This window comes from Crocuta crocuta, unplaced genomic scaffold (assembly GCF_008692635.1).
Source record: "Crocuta crocuta isolate KB4526 unplaced genomic scaffold, BGI_CrCroc_1.0 scaffold260, whole genome shotgun sequence".
NCBI lineage: Eukaryota > Metazoa > Chordata > Mammalia > Carnivora > Hyaenidae > Crocuta > Crocuta crocuta.
In genome coordinates, this window is record NW_027527525.1 from 4,991,070 (window position 1) to 5,005,865 (window position 14,796).

Below are 14,796 nucleotides of genomic sequence, written 5' to 3' on the forward strand. Positions count from 1 at the left end.
AGATACATGAGTCCAGGCCCTTCTGGCGCGGGAGCCAAGACTGGCCCCGCAGGGCTTGGGTCTGAATAATTCCTCAAGGAGACATGAGCTGGACATTTCCTCACGCTGTGCCTGAGGGGAGGGTTCCCAGAACAGCAGCGCTGGGCTTGCCCCTCAACAGCAGGCTGCGCTGCCCGGGCCTGCGAGGAGCAAACACGTGAGGGTGTGTGGAAGAAAAGTCGAGAAGCGCCATTCTCGAAGAGCAGCCCCCAGGAGCAAGCCTCTGACCTTGCTGGCTAAGAAACGCAGTTTGAAGGGAGAGCAGCCGTGTCCAGAGGCCTAGCTGAGCTGACTCGGCTGTCGGTGTCCCCCAGTGGAGCAGGAGACGAGTGTCGTGGGGACAGACAGAAGGCCAGCAGCAGGAGGTGAAGGAGCAGCCCGGACGCACAGGCCAGGCCCCTCTGGCCACGTGGGCCCACATGGGAGGCCTGCCTGTTAGGGCTGGACTGTGCACCCCCCTCAGAAGTTGTCTGTTGAAACCCTAACCCAGAAAGGGGCTGTATTTGGAGATAAGGCCCTTAACCCCCTGGCACCAAAGTCTGTATCGGTCAGGATTCTCTAGAGCAACGGGACCGATAGGATGTGCATATCTCTACCTGTATCTCTACCTACAGCTCTCACTATGTATCTAACGAGAGGGATTTATTACACGGCTGGCTTGGGTGATCATGGAAGCTGACAAGTCCCAAGATCTGCAGGGCGAGCTGGCAAGCCAGAGACCCGGGAGAGCCCCTGGTGTGGCTCCAGCCCGAAGGCCAACAGGCTCAAGACCCAGGGAAAGCCACCGTTTCAGTCAGAGTCTGACGGCAGGAAAAACCCAAGGCCCCGTTCAAAGGCGGCGAGTCAGGAGGAACTCCGTCTGACTCAGGGCAGGGTCAGCCTTTCCGCTCTCTGCAGGCTGTCCGGTCAGCACGACACGGCACTGGTGGGACACCCTCAGTCGCCACACCCTGCAGAGGAAACAAGGATGGGCACCTCCGGAAGCAGCATGTCTGTCTCGGTGAAAACACAGGGAACAACGAGAAAAAGGAGTTTGTGTTTATCTCGTCTGCGATATTTATACTCCCTGGTAACAGTTTTTCTGACACACATACGCTCTTCAGGAAGCAGCTGAGAAAGCGAATGACAGTTTCTCTGCGTCCCAACACGTCTTGGACCAAGTCCAGAAAATGAAGCATTTGGAGACGCGGCTCTGGCATCCCGGTGAGGGGCCAGCAGGGCAAGCAGGGAGGAGGCAGGGAGCCCAGGTCAAGGTGAGAGCAGGAGCGGGGAGAGGAGAATGGGTCCTGCAGTGTCTTGAGTGTCCGTGTCCCCTGCAGGGGCAGAGAGAGCTCTCTGGCCCGTCCATCGGCACTCGGTGCACTGGGACCCCCCCAGGGCACTGCGGTCAGGCTCCCTGGGACCTGCAGAGATACCCTTGGCCTCTGGGCTCTTACAGTGCAGGGATGGAGATCAGGACCAAATGAACAGTACAGATAATTCCTAGGAGAGGCTTGGAGAACCAACACTTCCGGTTCTGGCTGATAACCCTGCAGGCGGGCAATGTGGTCCCTGATCCCTGTATGGGGAGTGCATGTGGCCCTAAGCGAACCCCGCCCCCGCCCCGTCCCTGCCATGCCCCCTGGAGGAGCACTCGAACTATCTCTCTCATTCTCTCATGTTCTTCATGGTGGTGTCATCACCTCTCGGCCAACTTGGGAGTTCTCCAGGCTAGACGTGAGCCCGGGTTTCTGCCCGGCGCCGGGGTGGGGTGGTGGCTCCATCGCTGGTGGTGTTTCACACGCGGTAGAGGCTCCGTGTTTGGGACGGCCCACAGCAAGCAGGGCTGCAAGGCAGGGGCGGGTGCGATTCTAGCCCAGAGCAGGACTAAAGGTGGGGCGAACTGAGTTGGGGAGCGTTGCAAACTCCGATAAGGGCTTCTTTTGACCTTCCGCCATCTCCTTGTGATGAGTGTAAGACCCTCCCAGCCTCCGGTGGAAATAGTGTCTTGGGATGAGGGCTCAGGGCTGGGGGCCCTTGGGAATCCAGTCCCACAAAGGAAGGGCCCAGCCTCACATGAGTGGGTCCCAACCTTGTATCAGGCTAGGCTGGATCATGGTGCAGGAGGAAATAACCCCGCATCTCAGTGGCTTGCACAACAAAGGTTTATTTCTGGCTCACGCTACTTATCCGCTGCGGGTCGGTGGGCAGAAGTGGGAGGTCCTGCTCACCAGTGTCTGGAATCTGGGCTGGCGGAGGGGCCTCCCGCTGAGGCAAACTCACGCACAGCCAGCTGCACCCAGGCCCTTAAAGCTTCAGCCGGGGAGCGATCCTCACCATTTCTGCAACTAAAGCAAAGCTTCTGAGCCAGAGACGGGCAACGGCAAAGCATTTGCTGAGGTGAGCTGGTGGCGGGAGGAGGGCACGGAAACGGGAAGTGGCCTGCATGTCTCTGCGCCTGCTTGCGTCGGGCTGGAACGGCCTGGGTTCCACCCCTACCCCCAGCTGTAACGCGCTTGTTCACTGGGCCTCGTTACCTGTCACCTCTCTCCCGAGGGTCCCCTGAGCTCCCCAAACTGGGCTGCCTGGCCCTCCCAGGGCTCCCTCAGCTTGCTGTATTCCCTGTACCCCAGCTAGGCTGTGCCCTCGAGATCTGGTGGTACCTCAGGGGCAGAGGGCATGCTGTGGCTCCGGCAAGGAGTGAACGATGGGGCTTGTGAGGGCCCGGCACCCTCGCTCCAGGATGTCAACGAGCCAGACCGAGGCTCCTGGCTCTGACTGTGAGGGGACTGCAGGGCCGATGCTGAGCCCTCCGTGGTTGCTCAAGGCTGTCCTGGGCACTGACAACTCAAGCCCAGGGACTGGCCCGGACTGGGTTGGGGAGGCCCCTAGGCCAGCCCAAGGCTCCCTGACGCCAGAACCTGAGCTGCGGAACTCCAGCCCCTCGTCACCTGGGCTCGCCCCATCCCTGGGGGCTACCGTTCCAACTAGCCCCACACTACTTACAGCAGCACCTTCTAGGGCCTTATCCCTAACTAATTCATCAGGCCCAGGGATACGTTCCCAGAAACACCCAGGATGTTCCCATCCTGTGGAATCTCTGTAGACTGGGGCCATTCCCGAGCACTGGGAAATAGGAGTACCTTGGCCACACACTCAGTGTACCTCTTAGTGCCTCAGTTTACCCATATGTGAAACTTGGGCTGCATCCAATTTCCTACATTTCAGACACTCAAGAAACATTATTTTTAAAGCACTGGCTGCTGTTTGGAAGAAAAGGACTCTATTTTCATGATTTTGTCCTCTAACTCCCCACCGTCCCCCCACCAACCACGGAACTTTCTGGAATGTGCTCCACAGGCCAAACTAGAAAGAGAACCCTAGGGTCTGGTGGGTGTCGGCCAGTGAGTGGTCTCAGGCCTGGGAACATTCAAACACAGAGGACGATGTTGCCTAAGCACGTTCAGTTGAAAGGGAAGCAGGTTCAAAGCTGCTAGTCGTTGAGGTGGGGTCCTTGGGCCAGACAGTCAAGGAATGCCTGGCCCCGGCCCTGGGGGTGATGGGTCCCCGGGGGGAAGCGACCCTTCAGAAATGAGGGGAGGCCTGTAGAAATGGCCTCCAGATGTGGGCCGCCCTGGGCACCAAGCCCAGCTGCTCGAGCTGCAGCCGTGTGGGCCTGTAGGCGTTGAGGTTGCTGTAGGGAGCCGGCGTGTCGTGGGGCCTCGGGGAAAAGTGGGCCGGTGGGCTCAGGGTCCCCCAGAGGCCGTGGTGGGGCTGAAGCCTGGGGGGCAGAGGCAGGTTTGGGGCCAGGGGACTGCCAGGCCCCGACAACGCCGATAGCGTCCGGTTCTGGGGGTTGCTGCCCGTCGAGGGGCTGCTGAAGGGGTTGGAGGCTGTGTGGTCGCTGGCGGAGCAGCTACTGCCGCTGAGGCGGCCGGGCGGGGGGCTGTGGCCCGCTCTGGGCTGGGGGGCTGCCGCCAGCCTGGGAGACTTCGGGCCCATCACGGGCTTGGAGGAGGCGTAGAGGTGGCGGAACTCCTCATCAAACAGCTCCACCGCTGGGCCCGTGAACTTGGAGAGGATGTTCCGATGGACGTGGCCGCAGAGCCAGGTGAAGCTGCGGGGGGAGAGGAGAGTGAGGGGTGGGAAGGGGGGGTGGGCTGACCGCAGGGCCGTGGGAAGGACCCTGTTCCATCCTGGCAGCACCCGTGCAGGGTGACCTTGAGACCCCTTCATCGATGGCAAGACTGAGGCGGAGACACAGGCAAACGTTTGCAGGGGAGCAGTAAAGACACCAGGTTGAATCCCAGGGCTCAGACGCTGGCCGTCCCCGTGGCAGCGCAAAAGGGCTGACAGCTGAGTCGCAGTGTCCCCAGCTCTGTGCTGATGAGTCGGTCCCCTAGCTGTTGAGGGCACCTGTGAAATGTGGGAACGCCTGTCTCCTCCAAACAAATAGGGGTCCCGATCCTTAGAAGGCAGGGGCTGTGTTCTCATGAGAACCTTAAGGGTGTGGCCCCGGGTCAAGCTCCTGGACCCAAAGGGGTGGGAGGGGAGGGAAGACCACGTGCTCTTCAGGAGGTGGGAGGTGGAAGAGAACACGAGGCTGTCCTGCAGGAACCAGAATGACACAGCTTGAGCGCACTCCACCCGGACACCCAGGGAGGACACCCTCAAGCGGGGACCTTGGCCCTCCCTCGGGTGACCAATCAAAATCTGTGGATTACTTTTTGTGATCCCTTGATTGAACCAAATTCTTTTTTATCTCTGATGGAAAAGCCCCCTCATTATCTCCCCCCACCCAACATCCACACCCCCTGGTGACAGCACAGAAGACCCCCCAAAAGGGTCAGGTTAGAGATTTATGGGTCCCTTACAATGGGAGCCCAGGTGTGGGGAACAAAGGTGGCAGGATGGTCACAGGGAGACACGGTCACTTGGGGGACAGGAGTGACTCCCACCAGTGGACTCAGCAACCCCACCCACCCCCACCGCCTGCCACCACCAGCCCAGCCTGCAAGAGTCCGGGCCTGGTGAGGCAGGGCGTGGCGAGCCGGCTGGGGCAATCCTGGGGAGAACAATGAGGCTTTGTTTAAACCTCCCCTCCCACCCAGGAGGAGCCTCCCACACGCCCCAGAGAGGTGAGCAGCTTAGCTAGGGCCAGCCAGGTGACAGGGAGTGCGGCACATATGGGGACAGGGGACCCGTGGCTACCCTCAGAAATCAATCACCCTGTGTAGTTCAGAATCAGACTAGATTAGGCCAAGCTACTGCATGCTTTCCGCAACAAAACAGGCGCAAAGGTGCCCTAGCGGCTCTTCAGGCCCCCAGGCCCCCGCACCCCACACTCAGGTCCCTTGTATGTCCCCGTAGCCCCTGCGTGCCTACACACTGTGCTGGGGTCCCCCTCCTGCACACCCCACACGGCCATTCATCCTGTGCTCTAGCTTTTACTCTTTCTCTTTATCACCACCCATGTAAGAAATACACTTCATTTCTACTGCTTTTTGGCCCTTCTCACTTCTACTGCTTTTTGGCCCTTCGCACATGGAAATGACTTTCACAACCTTTGGTTTGAGAACAACTCTCATGACTGGTCTATTCTTGGCCCATTTAAATTTATGTAGCTATTTACTTGGTTACTTTAAATAATGTAATAAGTACCGATGAACCCATCACCTAAAATAAAAAACTAGCATTTTGACAACAACCAGCATCTAATCATATGGGTCCCTCCCAGCCACCCATTTTCCAGGTCTGCCCAAATGAGGGAATCATCACCCCAAATCCTGTGGCATAGTTCCTATACTTGCCTTCTCTATTAAAAAAAAGTTTTATGTATTCTAAAAAGAAAATATTTTAGTTGTTTTTAATGTATACATAATATTTGGGGACTTTTTCACTTAATATTTTACACTTGATCTTAGCCAAAGGCTGAGAAGCAATTTCACTTAATATTTTAAATAATTTTAAAATTGCTAAGATTTAGCCATGTTATCTCTTGTTGCAGTACTTCATTCTTTTTTTATTTTTTTAACTTTTTTATAGTCGATTTATTTTGAGAGAGAGAGTAAGCTGGGTAGGGGCAGAAAGAGAGAGAGAATCCCAAGCAGGTTCCACACTGTCAGTGTGAAGCCTTATGTGGGGGCTCTAACTCACTGAGTACAAGATCATGACCTGAATTGCAGTCAGACACTCAACCAACTGAGCCACCCAGGTGACCCTCCACTACTTCATTCATTTTTGATTGCTGTATAATATTCCACTAGTGGCTAGATAATGGTCTATTTCTCCATCCTCCCATTGACAGGCATTTGGATTGCTTCCACTATATTTCTGTTGTGACCAGTTCTCTGATGAACACTCTTACACATGTCTTTTACTGTACCATGGACTCGTTCTCTTGGAAATACACCTAGGAGTGGAATTGCTGGATTATAAACCAGGTGAATAGTCGGCTTTAGGAGAAAACTCCAAACTCTTTTGAAAGTCACTGTATAGATTTACAATCCCGTCAGCAATGTGGAAAAGATGCTGTACATTCAGCATTTGGTATTCTCTTTTTTTGCTGGCTGAAAAGGAATAAAATGACAACTTGTTCTAGCCTTGATTTGCACTTTCCTGGTCACTGATGATGTGGATACCTCATCGTGTTTCACACATGTTTGCTCCTGGCTGAAACGCCCAATCATGCCCCTTGCCCGCTCTTCCTTGTCCTGCTTTGCTCTTATGATTCATAGGAATTCTTTGTGGTTCTTGACACTGATCTTCGCAGGGCATCACGAAAACCTGCTCTCACTCTGTAATCTGACTTTTCTCTTTCTTCCAGATATCGTTCAATGAACCAAAGTTCTTGACTGTAATACAGTTTGATTTAGCGATCTTTTATTGTCAAGGCTCAGTCGGTTGAGTGTCCCAACTGCAGCTCAGGTCATGATTCACAGTTTGTGGGTATGAGTCCTGCACTGGACTCTGTGTTGACGGCTCAGAGCCTGGAGCCTGCTTCGGCGTCTGTGTCTCCCTCTCTCTCTCTGTCTCTCTCTGTCTTTCCCCTGCTGCTCATGCTCTGTCTCTCTCTCTCAAAAATGAATAAATATTAAAAAAAAATTTTTAATAAAAAGACACTTAATCCTTATTCTAAATCCCAAGGTCTAAAAGATATTCATCTTTTCTACTAAGAGTTTTAAAGTCTGTTTTTGACATTTAAGTCCTTTTAATCTATTGGAGGGTGATTTTTTTTTTTTGTATATGTGTGAAATGGAATCCAATTTTCTATTTGGAGATTTTTTTCCCCCGTTTCTCCTTTCCCCACTGCTCTGACATGCCCCATCCCATGCGGTCTCTCTCTGGGCCTCCTGCTCTGTCTGTTCACTCGTCAGCCTGCAGCTCCAGCACCACACTGTCTGCAACCTGCAGCTCCATGGCCGGTCCTGATCTCTGGCGGAGCAAGTCCTCCCTGCCTGTCCCTCCTCACACTTAATCTCAGCTAATCTTGGAGAAATACATTTTACATCATGACCTACTCGCATATATACACACATACATATGCCCACGCAACAGTTTCCAGAACATTCCTTACCTCAGTCCGCTCTTACTCTATTTATTCTATCCTATTTCATTATTAAAAAAAAAAAATTCCAGGCATCCTCCACTGAATTGACTTCATATCCTGCTAATAGAGGATGATGCACACAGTTTGAAAAACTTTGTTCCTCTAGCTACACTGAATGGCCAGGACCTAAGCATGGACTTTCATTCATTCACTCATTCATTCATTCATTCATTCATTTTTTTATTCAACAGATATTTACAGTCATATATGAAGTTCACATACTGGATTAACTGTACTTCATGCCAGGAATGCAATAGAGAAGAAAACAGACCTAATCCAGGTTCTGTCATCATGTTTACCATCTTGTCTAAACAAGTCCCCAGAGAAGCTCTCTAGGGGCTGATCTGGAAGCTATGAGATAAGGAATTAGCAGGATAAAGACAGTGAGAAAGACCTCTCCAGCAGAGTGAATAATCAGCAAGCACAAAGGCCCTGGGGCCTGAAAGAGCATGAAAGACATGGAGGAACATAGTGTGGCTACAGCACAGTGGAGGGGAAGGAAAATCCTGCTGAGACAGAGGCCATGGTAAGAATGATTTTTTTTTTCCATTTCTAGGAGCACTGATAAGCCTGGAAGGATTTAAAAAAAATTTTTTTAATATTTATTTTTGAGAGAGAGCGTGAGTGGGGCAGGAGCAGAGAGAGAATCTGAAGCAGGCTCCAGGCCCTGAGCTGTCAGCACAGAGCCCGACGCGGGCTTGAACTCATGAACTGTGAGTCTGTGACCTGAGTTGAAGTCAGACACTTAACCTACTGAGCCACCCAGGTGCCCCTAGGTGGAAAGATTTTAAGGATGCATGTGATTTGATCTGGTTTGACTTTAAAAATCTTTGTGTTCCTGGTGGAGAAAGCCCAGAGGTGGAAAGGTGGGTCCGGGCAGGAAAGGAATCAGGGCCAGTTAGGTTCTCATGCTGCACCCACCAAGGCCCAGGCCTAAAGGCACCCACCCTGGGCCTGCCAGCAGAAGGGGGAGCTTCCTCCTGGCTGGCCCCGGAGCACCTTCACCTTCCCAGCTCATGCTGATCTTGGAGCACACACCACACCGCTCTGTGGCCGTTTATCCATATTTTCCGAGAGAGAAGAGCTCTGTGTGCCCAGACCCGGCCCAGCGCCTGGGCTGGGGGAAGACTTTCTACAGGAGCTTAAATGTTGAAATACATACAAGCCCCCCAAACCCCACCCCCACCCCTCAGCTGAAGATGCGGACAGAGCTCTTCAGTTTGAACTGTGTGCACCCAGGGCCAAAATATCTGAGGTCCAGGGATAGCCGGATTGAAAGAATGAAATGGAGGCTTGTGTTGTAACTGGAGACAGCTCAGAGTCCCGAGGAAAAGGATCCTCTGAAAGGCTGGCAAACAGGTCCCCCTTGAGTGCTGAGTGCAAAACAAGTGATAGCCGTCGCCCTGCGCTCTCTCCAGGAATTGGGTTCTTCATTCTCAGGAGCGACCCTGCGTGGCTTCAAGCCCCCCGCCACCCTCCTCCTGGCCCCTCCCACATGTGGAGGACAAGCCCAGTAGGCACCGGAGAGCCGGAGCTCCTAGTCAAGGAAGCTGGCGACTCTGGGCCAATCACCCGCACTCTCTGTGCCTCAGTTCCCCCATCTGTCAATTGGAGGAATAATAACTCCTTCAAAGGCTTGTCAGTTCTTACCAAAGGTCAGACCACACCTGGCAGAGGGTCTGGCACAAAGCTCAAGGTTAGCTCTGCTCCCTTCCGCCCCTACCAAGGGCAAGGGCCACCCCTGCGTGCTGAGCTCTGTAAGAGCAGATACAAATGAAAACAGAGACGCTTAATTCTCCCCATTTAAAATAAGAGGAAAGTCTCTTCCTCCTCTTCGTTTTCTCTTTCACAGTTTCTTTCTCTGTCCCTGAAGTCAGCAGAGGAATCCGAGTGAAGAGGCCTTGCTACATTTCCCCAGTAACTACCTTTAGCTCAACCTTCTGTCCTACCATGTTTTCCACGCCTTTCCAGAACTTTCTACCCTTCCTCAAACCTCATCTAAAAAAATGCTGAGGCTCAACCATTTCTCAGGATCATTTCTTTATGGAGGCTCCAGGCCATATAACACTTACAAACAAATCCATACGCTTTTCTCTTGTTAACCTATCTTGTTCAATTTACAGGCCCCACGCAAAGAACCTAGAAGGGTAATAGGAAAACGGAGTTTTTCCTCCCCACATAGTGGGTACGGGTTTTTTCTGGAGGGGACAAAAATATTTTGGAACTAGACAATGGTAATGGTTGCACACACTATGAATGTACTAAACGCCACTGAATTACACATTTAAAATGGCTAATTTTATGATACGTGAATTTCCCTGTAATAACAAAAAAAAAAAAAAAAAAAAAAAGAGAGAGAGAGAGACCTCCTCAGCTATGGTGGGCCCCTGCCTCCAGGCTTGGCTCCTTGGGTTGAGGGAAGCTGCCCAAATAGAGATCTGACCCTACCCATCCAGGTGGTGAACTAGGTCTAATGGCAGCTTGGTCAAGGTCAGGTGTCAAGGTGAGAGGCCTCAAGTCCTGATGTGGGGCGTGAGGCCAAGCTCCCAGCCAGAGCTTTATGGCTTGATGCCCAGTGGCCTTCGTCACTCCCCAGGGAAAGAACAAAAGCTGAGAAGGTGGCTTTGGCCACGTGGGGAGGGTGGCCCAGCTCCACCTCAGCCTCTTACGAACAACCAAGTGCTGAATGCAGGGTCCAAGGATCAGCGAGTGGGCTTCCTTTTGCACAGGGGCCCTGATGAAGCAAAACGTGGTGGGGAGAAGCCGTGGGTGGAGACACACTTGGGGCTCAGTGACCCCCGGATGCTGGAGGTGCCCCTGAGGACTGCCGTGCCTCAGAGCCCTTCCTGGCATAGGGGCCATGAAACAACCACATCCCCCTGTGGACGGACCACACCGCATCCAGCTCCGGCACTGCACTGCTGAGGAAAACAAGGCTCAGAAAAGTTGGAGAGAGAGACCCAGAGGAGAGCAAAAGGGAACATTAGCCCACGCCAGCCACCTCTTCCCAGGCTCCATCGCTCTTCCATCACTGTCTCTCTGTACTGGTTCTTTTTTTTTTTTTTTAAAGTAATTTCTATACCTAACATGGGCCTTGAACTCACAACCCCAAGATCAAGAGGCACATGCTCTACTGACTGAGCCAGCCAGTTGCCCTGGATCTCCTTGGTGTGGATGGGAGCTCTAGAAGGACACCCAGCCCCGAAGCAGGCCTGGTATGTACCCAGGAGGTCTCTACATAGCTGTCCAATGAAGGAAGGAACAGAGAGGCATGGTGATTTGCCCACAGTCACCCAGCCAGGAAGCTACAAAGCTGGGAATTGAACCTCTGTCATCTGACTTCCAGTCTGGTCTGCTGCTACTTCCTGTCCCTAGCACCAGCCTTAGGTCCCATGGAATTTGGACACACTTGTGAAAATAAAATAGGACACACACACATACACACAGCCCAAAACAAATTGCATAGTTTTACAATCACGTCTGAGAGAGCTGAGAAGGGAAAAAGAAGATTCTATGTCCTTTTGCAGTCTGAAGGGAAATCGGAAGTGCCTCTCTACCCTGAAGCTCTGCCAGAAGGGTCCAGATTTACCCCTTCTGCCCAGACTGGTCCTGCCTCCTGCCTCACGTATATGATGAAGTCCCAGCCCCGCCGGGCCCAGGACTGGCAGGGGTGTGGGGGCCTGAGTGGCCGGGGCTGCTGTGCACCATGCCCAGCCTGAGCCTCCTCCCAGCCTTTGACAGGTGAACCCCAGTGCTCACCTGTATGATCCAGACAGCACGTATCTCCAGTCCGAGATGATAAACTTCTCCTGGATCTGGCCGGCGAACTTCCGGCCTGATTTGGCACAGTACACCTCTCCTTCCACACTGCGGATGGAAATGTTCTGTTGGACGGAGAGTCAAGGTGTCACTCACTATGTATGTATGATGCACGTTTACATAGGAAAACGTCTGGAAGGATGCTCACCAAGACATAAACAGGGGTTATCTCTAATTGGTAGGATCAGAAGCCATTTTTATTTTTCCCTTGGCTGAGTTTTCTAAATTCTTTTCATTGTCCTGACATTATGTGAGTAATGGGAAAGGAAAAAAAAAGGAAAGGGGAGATGGTAGAATTCAAACAAAGCAGAAAATAGAAGAAAGATGAGGGCCTAATGCCCATGGAGCCCTTAGTCTAGGTTCCCGTGGACCCCAGGGGCCTGGCAAGCCCCGCCTTGCCTTGGAAGTAACAAGAGTCCCTGACCCCAAGCTGGTCAGGGGGAGATGTGGCCAGAAGGGGTGGCTTTGTAGAGACCTCAGTGGGCCCTAGATTGTCCTAAGGAAAGGAATGTCCACCACGCAAATCAAGGCCCTGCTTGTCCCTTTCTCCTCCAGGAACACGGGCCACCCCAGCCATCAGCCAGAACCCTCGGGAGACAGGAGAAATGAAAAGACAGGCAAAGCACCGGGGTTTCTGAGGAAGGTAGGATACTGCTGGCGTCCCAAGAATGTCCTTGGTGGCTGCGCAGGCCCTGGGAAGGGGATGCCTAATGCCTCCAACAGTGACCCCCAGCCTCTCCATAAGCTCTGACATGTTGACAGGAAGGTCATATCCCACCATCCCTTGGAGGTCAGAGGACTGTTAGGTGTAGCTGACGTGGGCCATGGAGGCAAGGCCTGCGCTGACTCTGGACCTGTTTTGGTGACCTCATGTTGAGGAGGTGTGATCCAGGTAGCGTCAACCAGACAGCAGTAATCAGAGGACCCGGAGGCCTGCACCCCAGGCAGTGAGGAGAGAAAGAGAAGGGGGAAGGGAGGAGGGCAGGGTCTCCTGGAGGCTGACGTTGCCTGAGCTAGAGGGGAGTTGCAAGGGAACCACCCAGCCACTGTTCAGCTGGGCCTGCTCATAAAAACTGGGTGGTTTTACATTTGACCTTGAGTTAGCTGCCCTAAATGTGACATGACTAAACGAACTCTCATCTCTGGGTTCCTTTCTGGCTGCCAGAAGAAGGAAGTGGGGGGTTGGGTTCAGTCCAAGAGGATCAGCTTCATGGTGGAGCCGGGGAGTCCTAGACATGCACACGCAGGCCTGGATGTTGTTGCCCTGGCCTGTGACATGTGGCCACTGGGTCTCCTCGGCCAAGAGGAGAAAAGGCATCTGCAGAGATCGCTGCCCATGGGAATCCATGGGCTCCTGGCAGTTCCAGCCCCCATGTGTCTGTGGGAGGCCAAAGGGCTGTATGTGGGAGTGATGGAAATCTGTTCACGGTCAAGTGCTGTGGTGTCCTGTTCACTCTCTCCATGTCGCTGCCATCTTGGAGGCCACATATTCCTTATGGTGTAGCTACAAGATGGGGGGAGGGGTCTGTGCTACACTGCACTTTGAGCAAGAAATAAACCTTTATGACGTTAAGCCACTGAGATGGGGAGGGGTGGGAATCTGTTAGTGTGGCATAAGCTATACTATCCTTTAAAATTTTTTTTAATGTTTATCTGTATGTGAGAGAGAGGTGGGGGAGAGGCAGAGAGCAATGGAGACAGAGTCTGAAGCAGGCTGAGCTGTCAGCACAGAGTCTGATGCGTGGCTGGAACCCATGACCTGGGAGATCATGACCTGAGCCAAAGTCATGCACTTACCCGACTGAGCCACCCAAGTGCCCCAGCTCTACTACCCTCATATAAAATACCTTTAGGACTCTCACTGGGAGCCCCTACCTTGAGGTGGCTGTCAGAGATCTGGACTTTGTCACACATCTCTTGGAAGAGCTTCACACCTCCCTGGTCCAGCAGCACACAGACAAACACCCCGCGCTTGTTAGCAGCCTCTAGAATGTCACAGAAGATCTCCACATCCGTGAACACATCCATCAGGATGGCCAGGACCTGGGGCAGGGGGTAAGGGGTGGAAACAAAAAGAGTCAGGGGCTAACTGGTTGCAGCCAAGCTTCCTAAATCCCAGTGGGGCTAAGAGAACCTTTCCCCCTTCTGCGGGACTGGAGGAAAAAGGATGGGGCGGGGGGCTCTGCCAGGGCAGCATTCAAGGGAAAGAGCCGTTCTGGAGGCCTCTGTGCTGACTCCATCTCTCCAGGCCAGCCACACACCTGGGCCACTGTAGGTGCAGCACGCACAGGAGGAAGGAGAGAAAAGTAGAGACGGAGCTAAAGGAGGGGCAGAGAAGAACAAGAGGAGGTGGCCAGGCAGGTTTAGGGCAGAGGGACAGATTTAATGACACGGCTGCCCAGTCCTGTGGAGCTCGAAGGCGCCCTATGACCCCTGGCTTTCAAATGTTGCTAAGCCACACAATCCTCGCGTCACACAAAATCGCTGTAGAGACCCTACAGAGATTAGACTAGGCTGAGCTGCCCCAGTGGTATGGAGAAGGGAGTGCTGCTCAGCCAGCAGTTACTGCCTCCTCTATCATAATGGAATCCTGGGGAGGAGGGGGCTCGAGAAATCCAGCAAAGCGGGGGCCACGTGTGTGTACCTGCCCGGCCAAGCAACCATTCCTCCAGCCAGCAGGACCCACTCTTCATTCATTTAAGGAGTCCCCTCTCCTCCATAGGCAATGTGTGTGAGTGGGGCCACTGCCTTGCGCGGGATTGGGCACAGGGAGGATACGTCACCAAGACCCGACCAATGAGAGCACGGCATCCCCTGCTGGCCGCAGTGATTGGTCCGGGGCTGCTCACATGGTCTAAGTTAGTCTAATAAGAGCCAGTTGAGGACTTCAGCAGGGCCTGGGGGGACGAGGCGTTCGTTCTCTCTACCGGGTTGCTCGGCTAACCGAGTCACAGCTACCGCTGCCCGCGGCCAGCTCGCCACCGCGCGGGGACAGCCTGACTGAAAATGAAGCCAGGCCTGCCCTTCACTTTTCCACCGTAGGTGTCAGCATATGTTCCTCTTCTTAGACTTGTTTGGAGATGTTTTCCACGATATTGTGATTTATGAAAAGAAATGTATATTTGGTCTCGGTCCCTATTTCTGGCATCGGGCTCTAAAACACTTGGAATTTCCTGAGTGGTGTGTGAGCTGATGGAGTTAGAGGCCCTTTGTTATGTTAATGAGGTGACTTTTGGAGGGGGGGCTGGTTGCCAGGGGAACCAACTAAGTGATTAGAGGGTTGGAATTTTCTGTCCCTCCCACCCTCCTCTTTCCAGAGAGAGAGAGAGGTGCTGGAGGTTGAATCAACC

General features: G+C 53.3%; 1 protein-coding gene across 2 annotated transcripts in view; it reads right to left on the reverse strand.

Moving 5' to 3' along the window:
• Positions 1 to 3,344: 3,344 nt before the first annotated feature.
• Positions 3,345 to 14,796, reverse strand: part of FAM83A (family with sequence similarity 83 member A) — a 19,013-nt gene continuing 7,561 nt past the window's right edge. Inside the window, exons 2-4 of one of the 2 annotated variants that reach the window (XM_077764700.1) lie at positions 13,322 to 13,489; positions 11,387 to 11,511; positions 3,345 to 4,135 (exon numbers count right to left, since the gene is read on the reverse strand). In XM_077764700.1, the coding sequence (XP_077620826.1) occupies positions 3,604 to 4,135; positions 11,387 to 11,511; positions 13,322 to 13,489 (825 nt within the window). In that variant the 3' untranslated portion in view covers positions 3,345 to 3,603. The remainder of the gene's footprint in view (positions 4,136 to 11,386; positions 11,512 to 13,321; positions 13,490 to 14,796) is intronic. The other variant, XM_077764702.1, reaches the window with a different exon arrangement.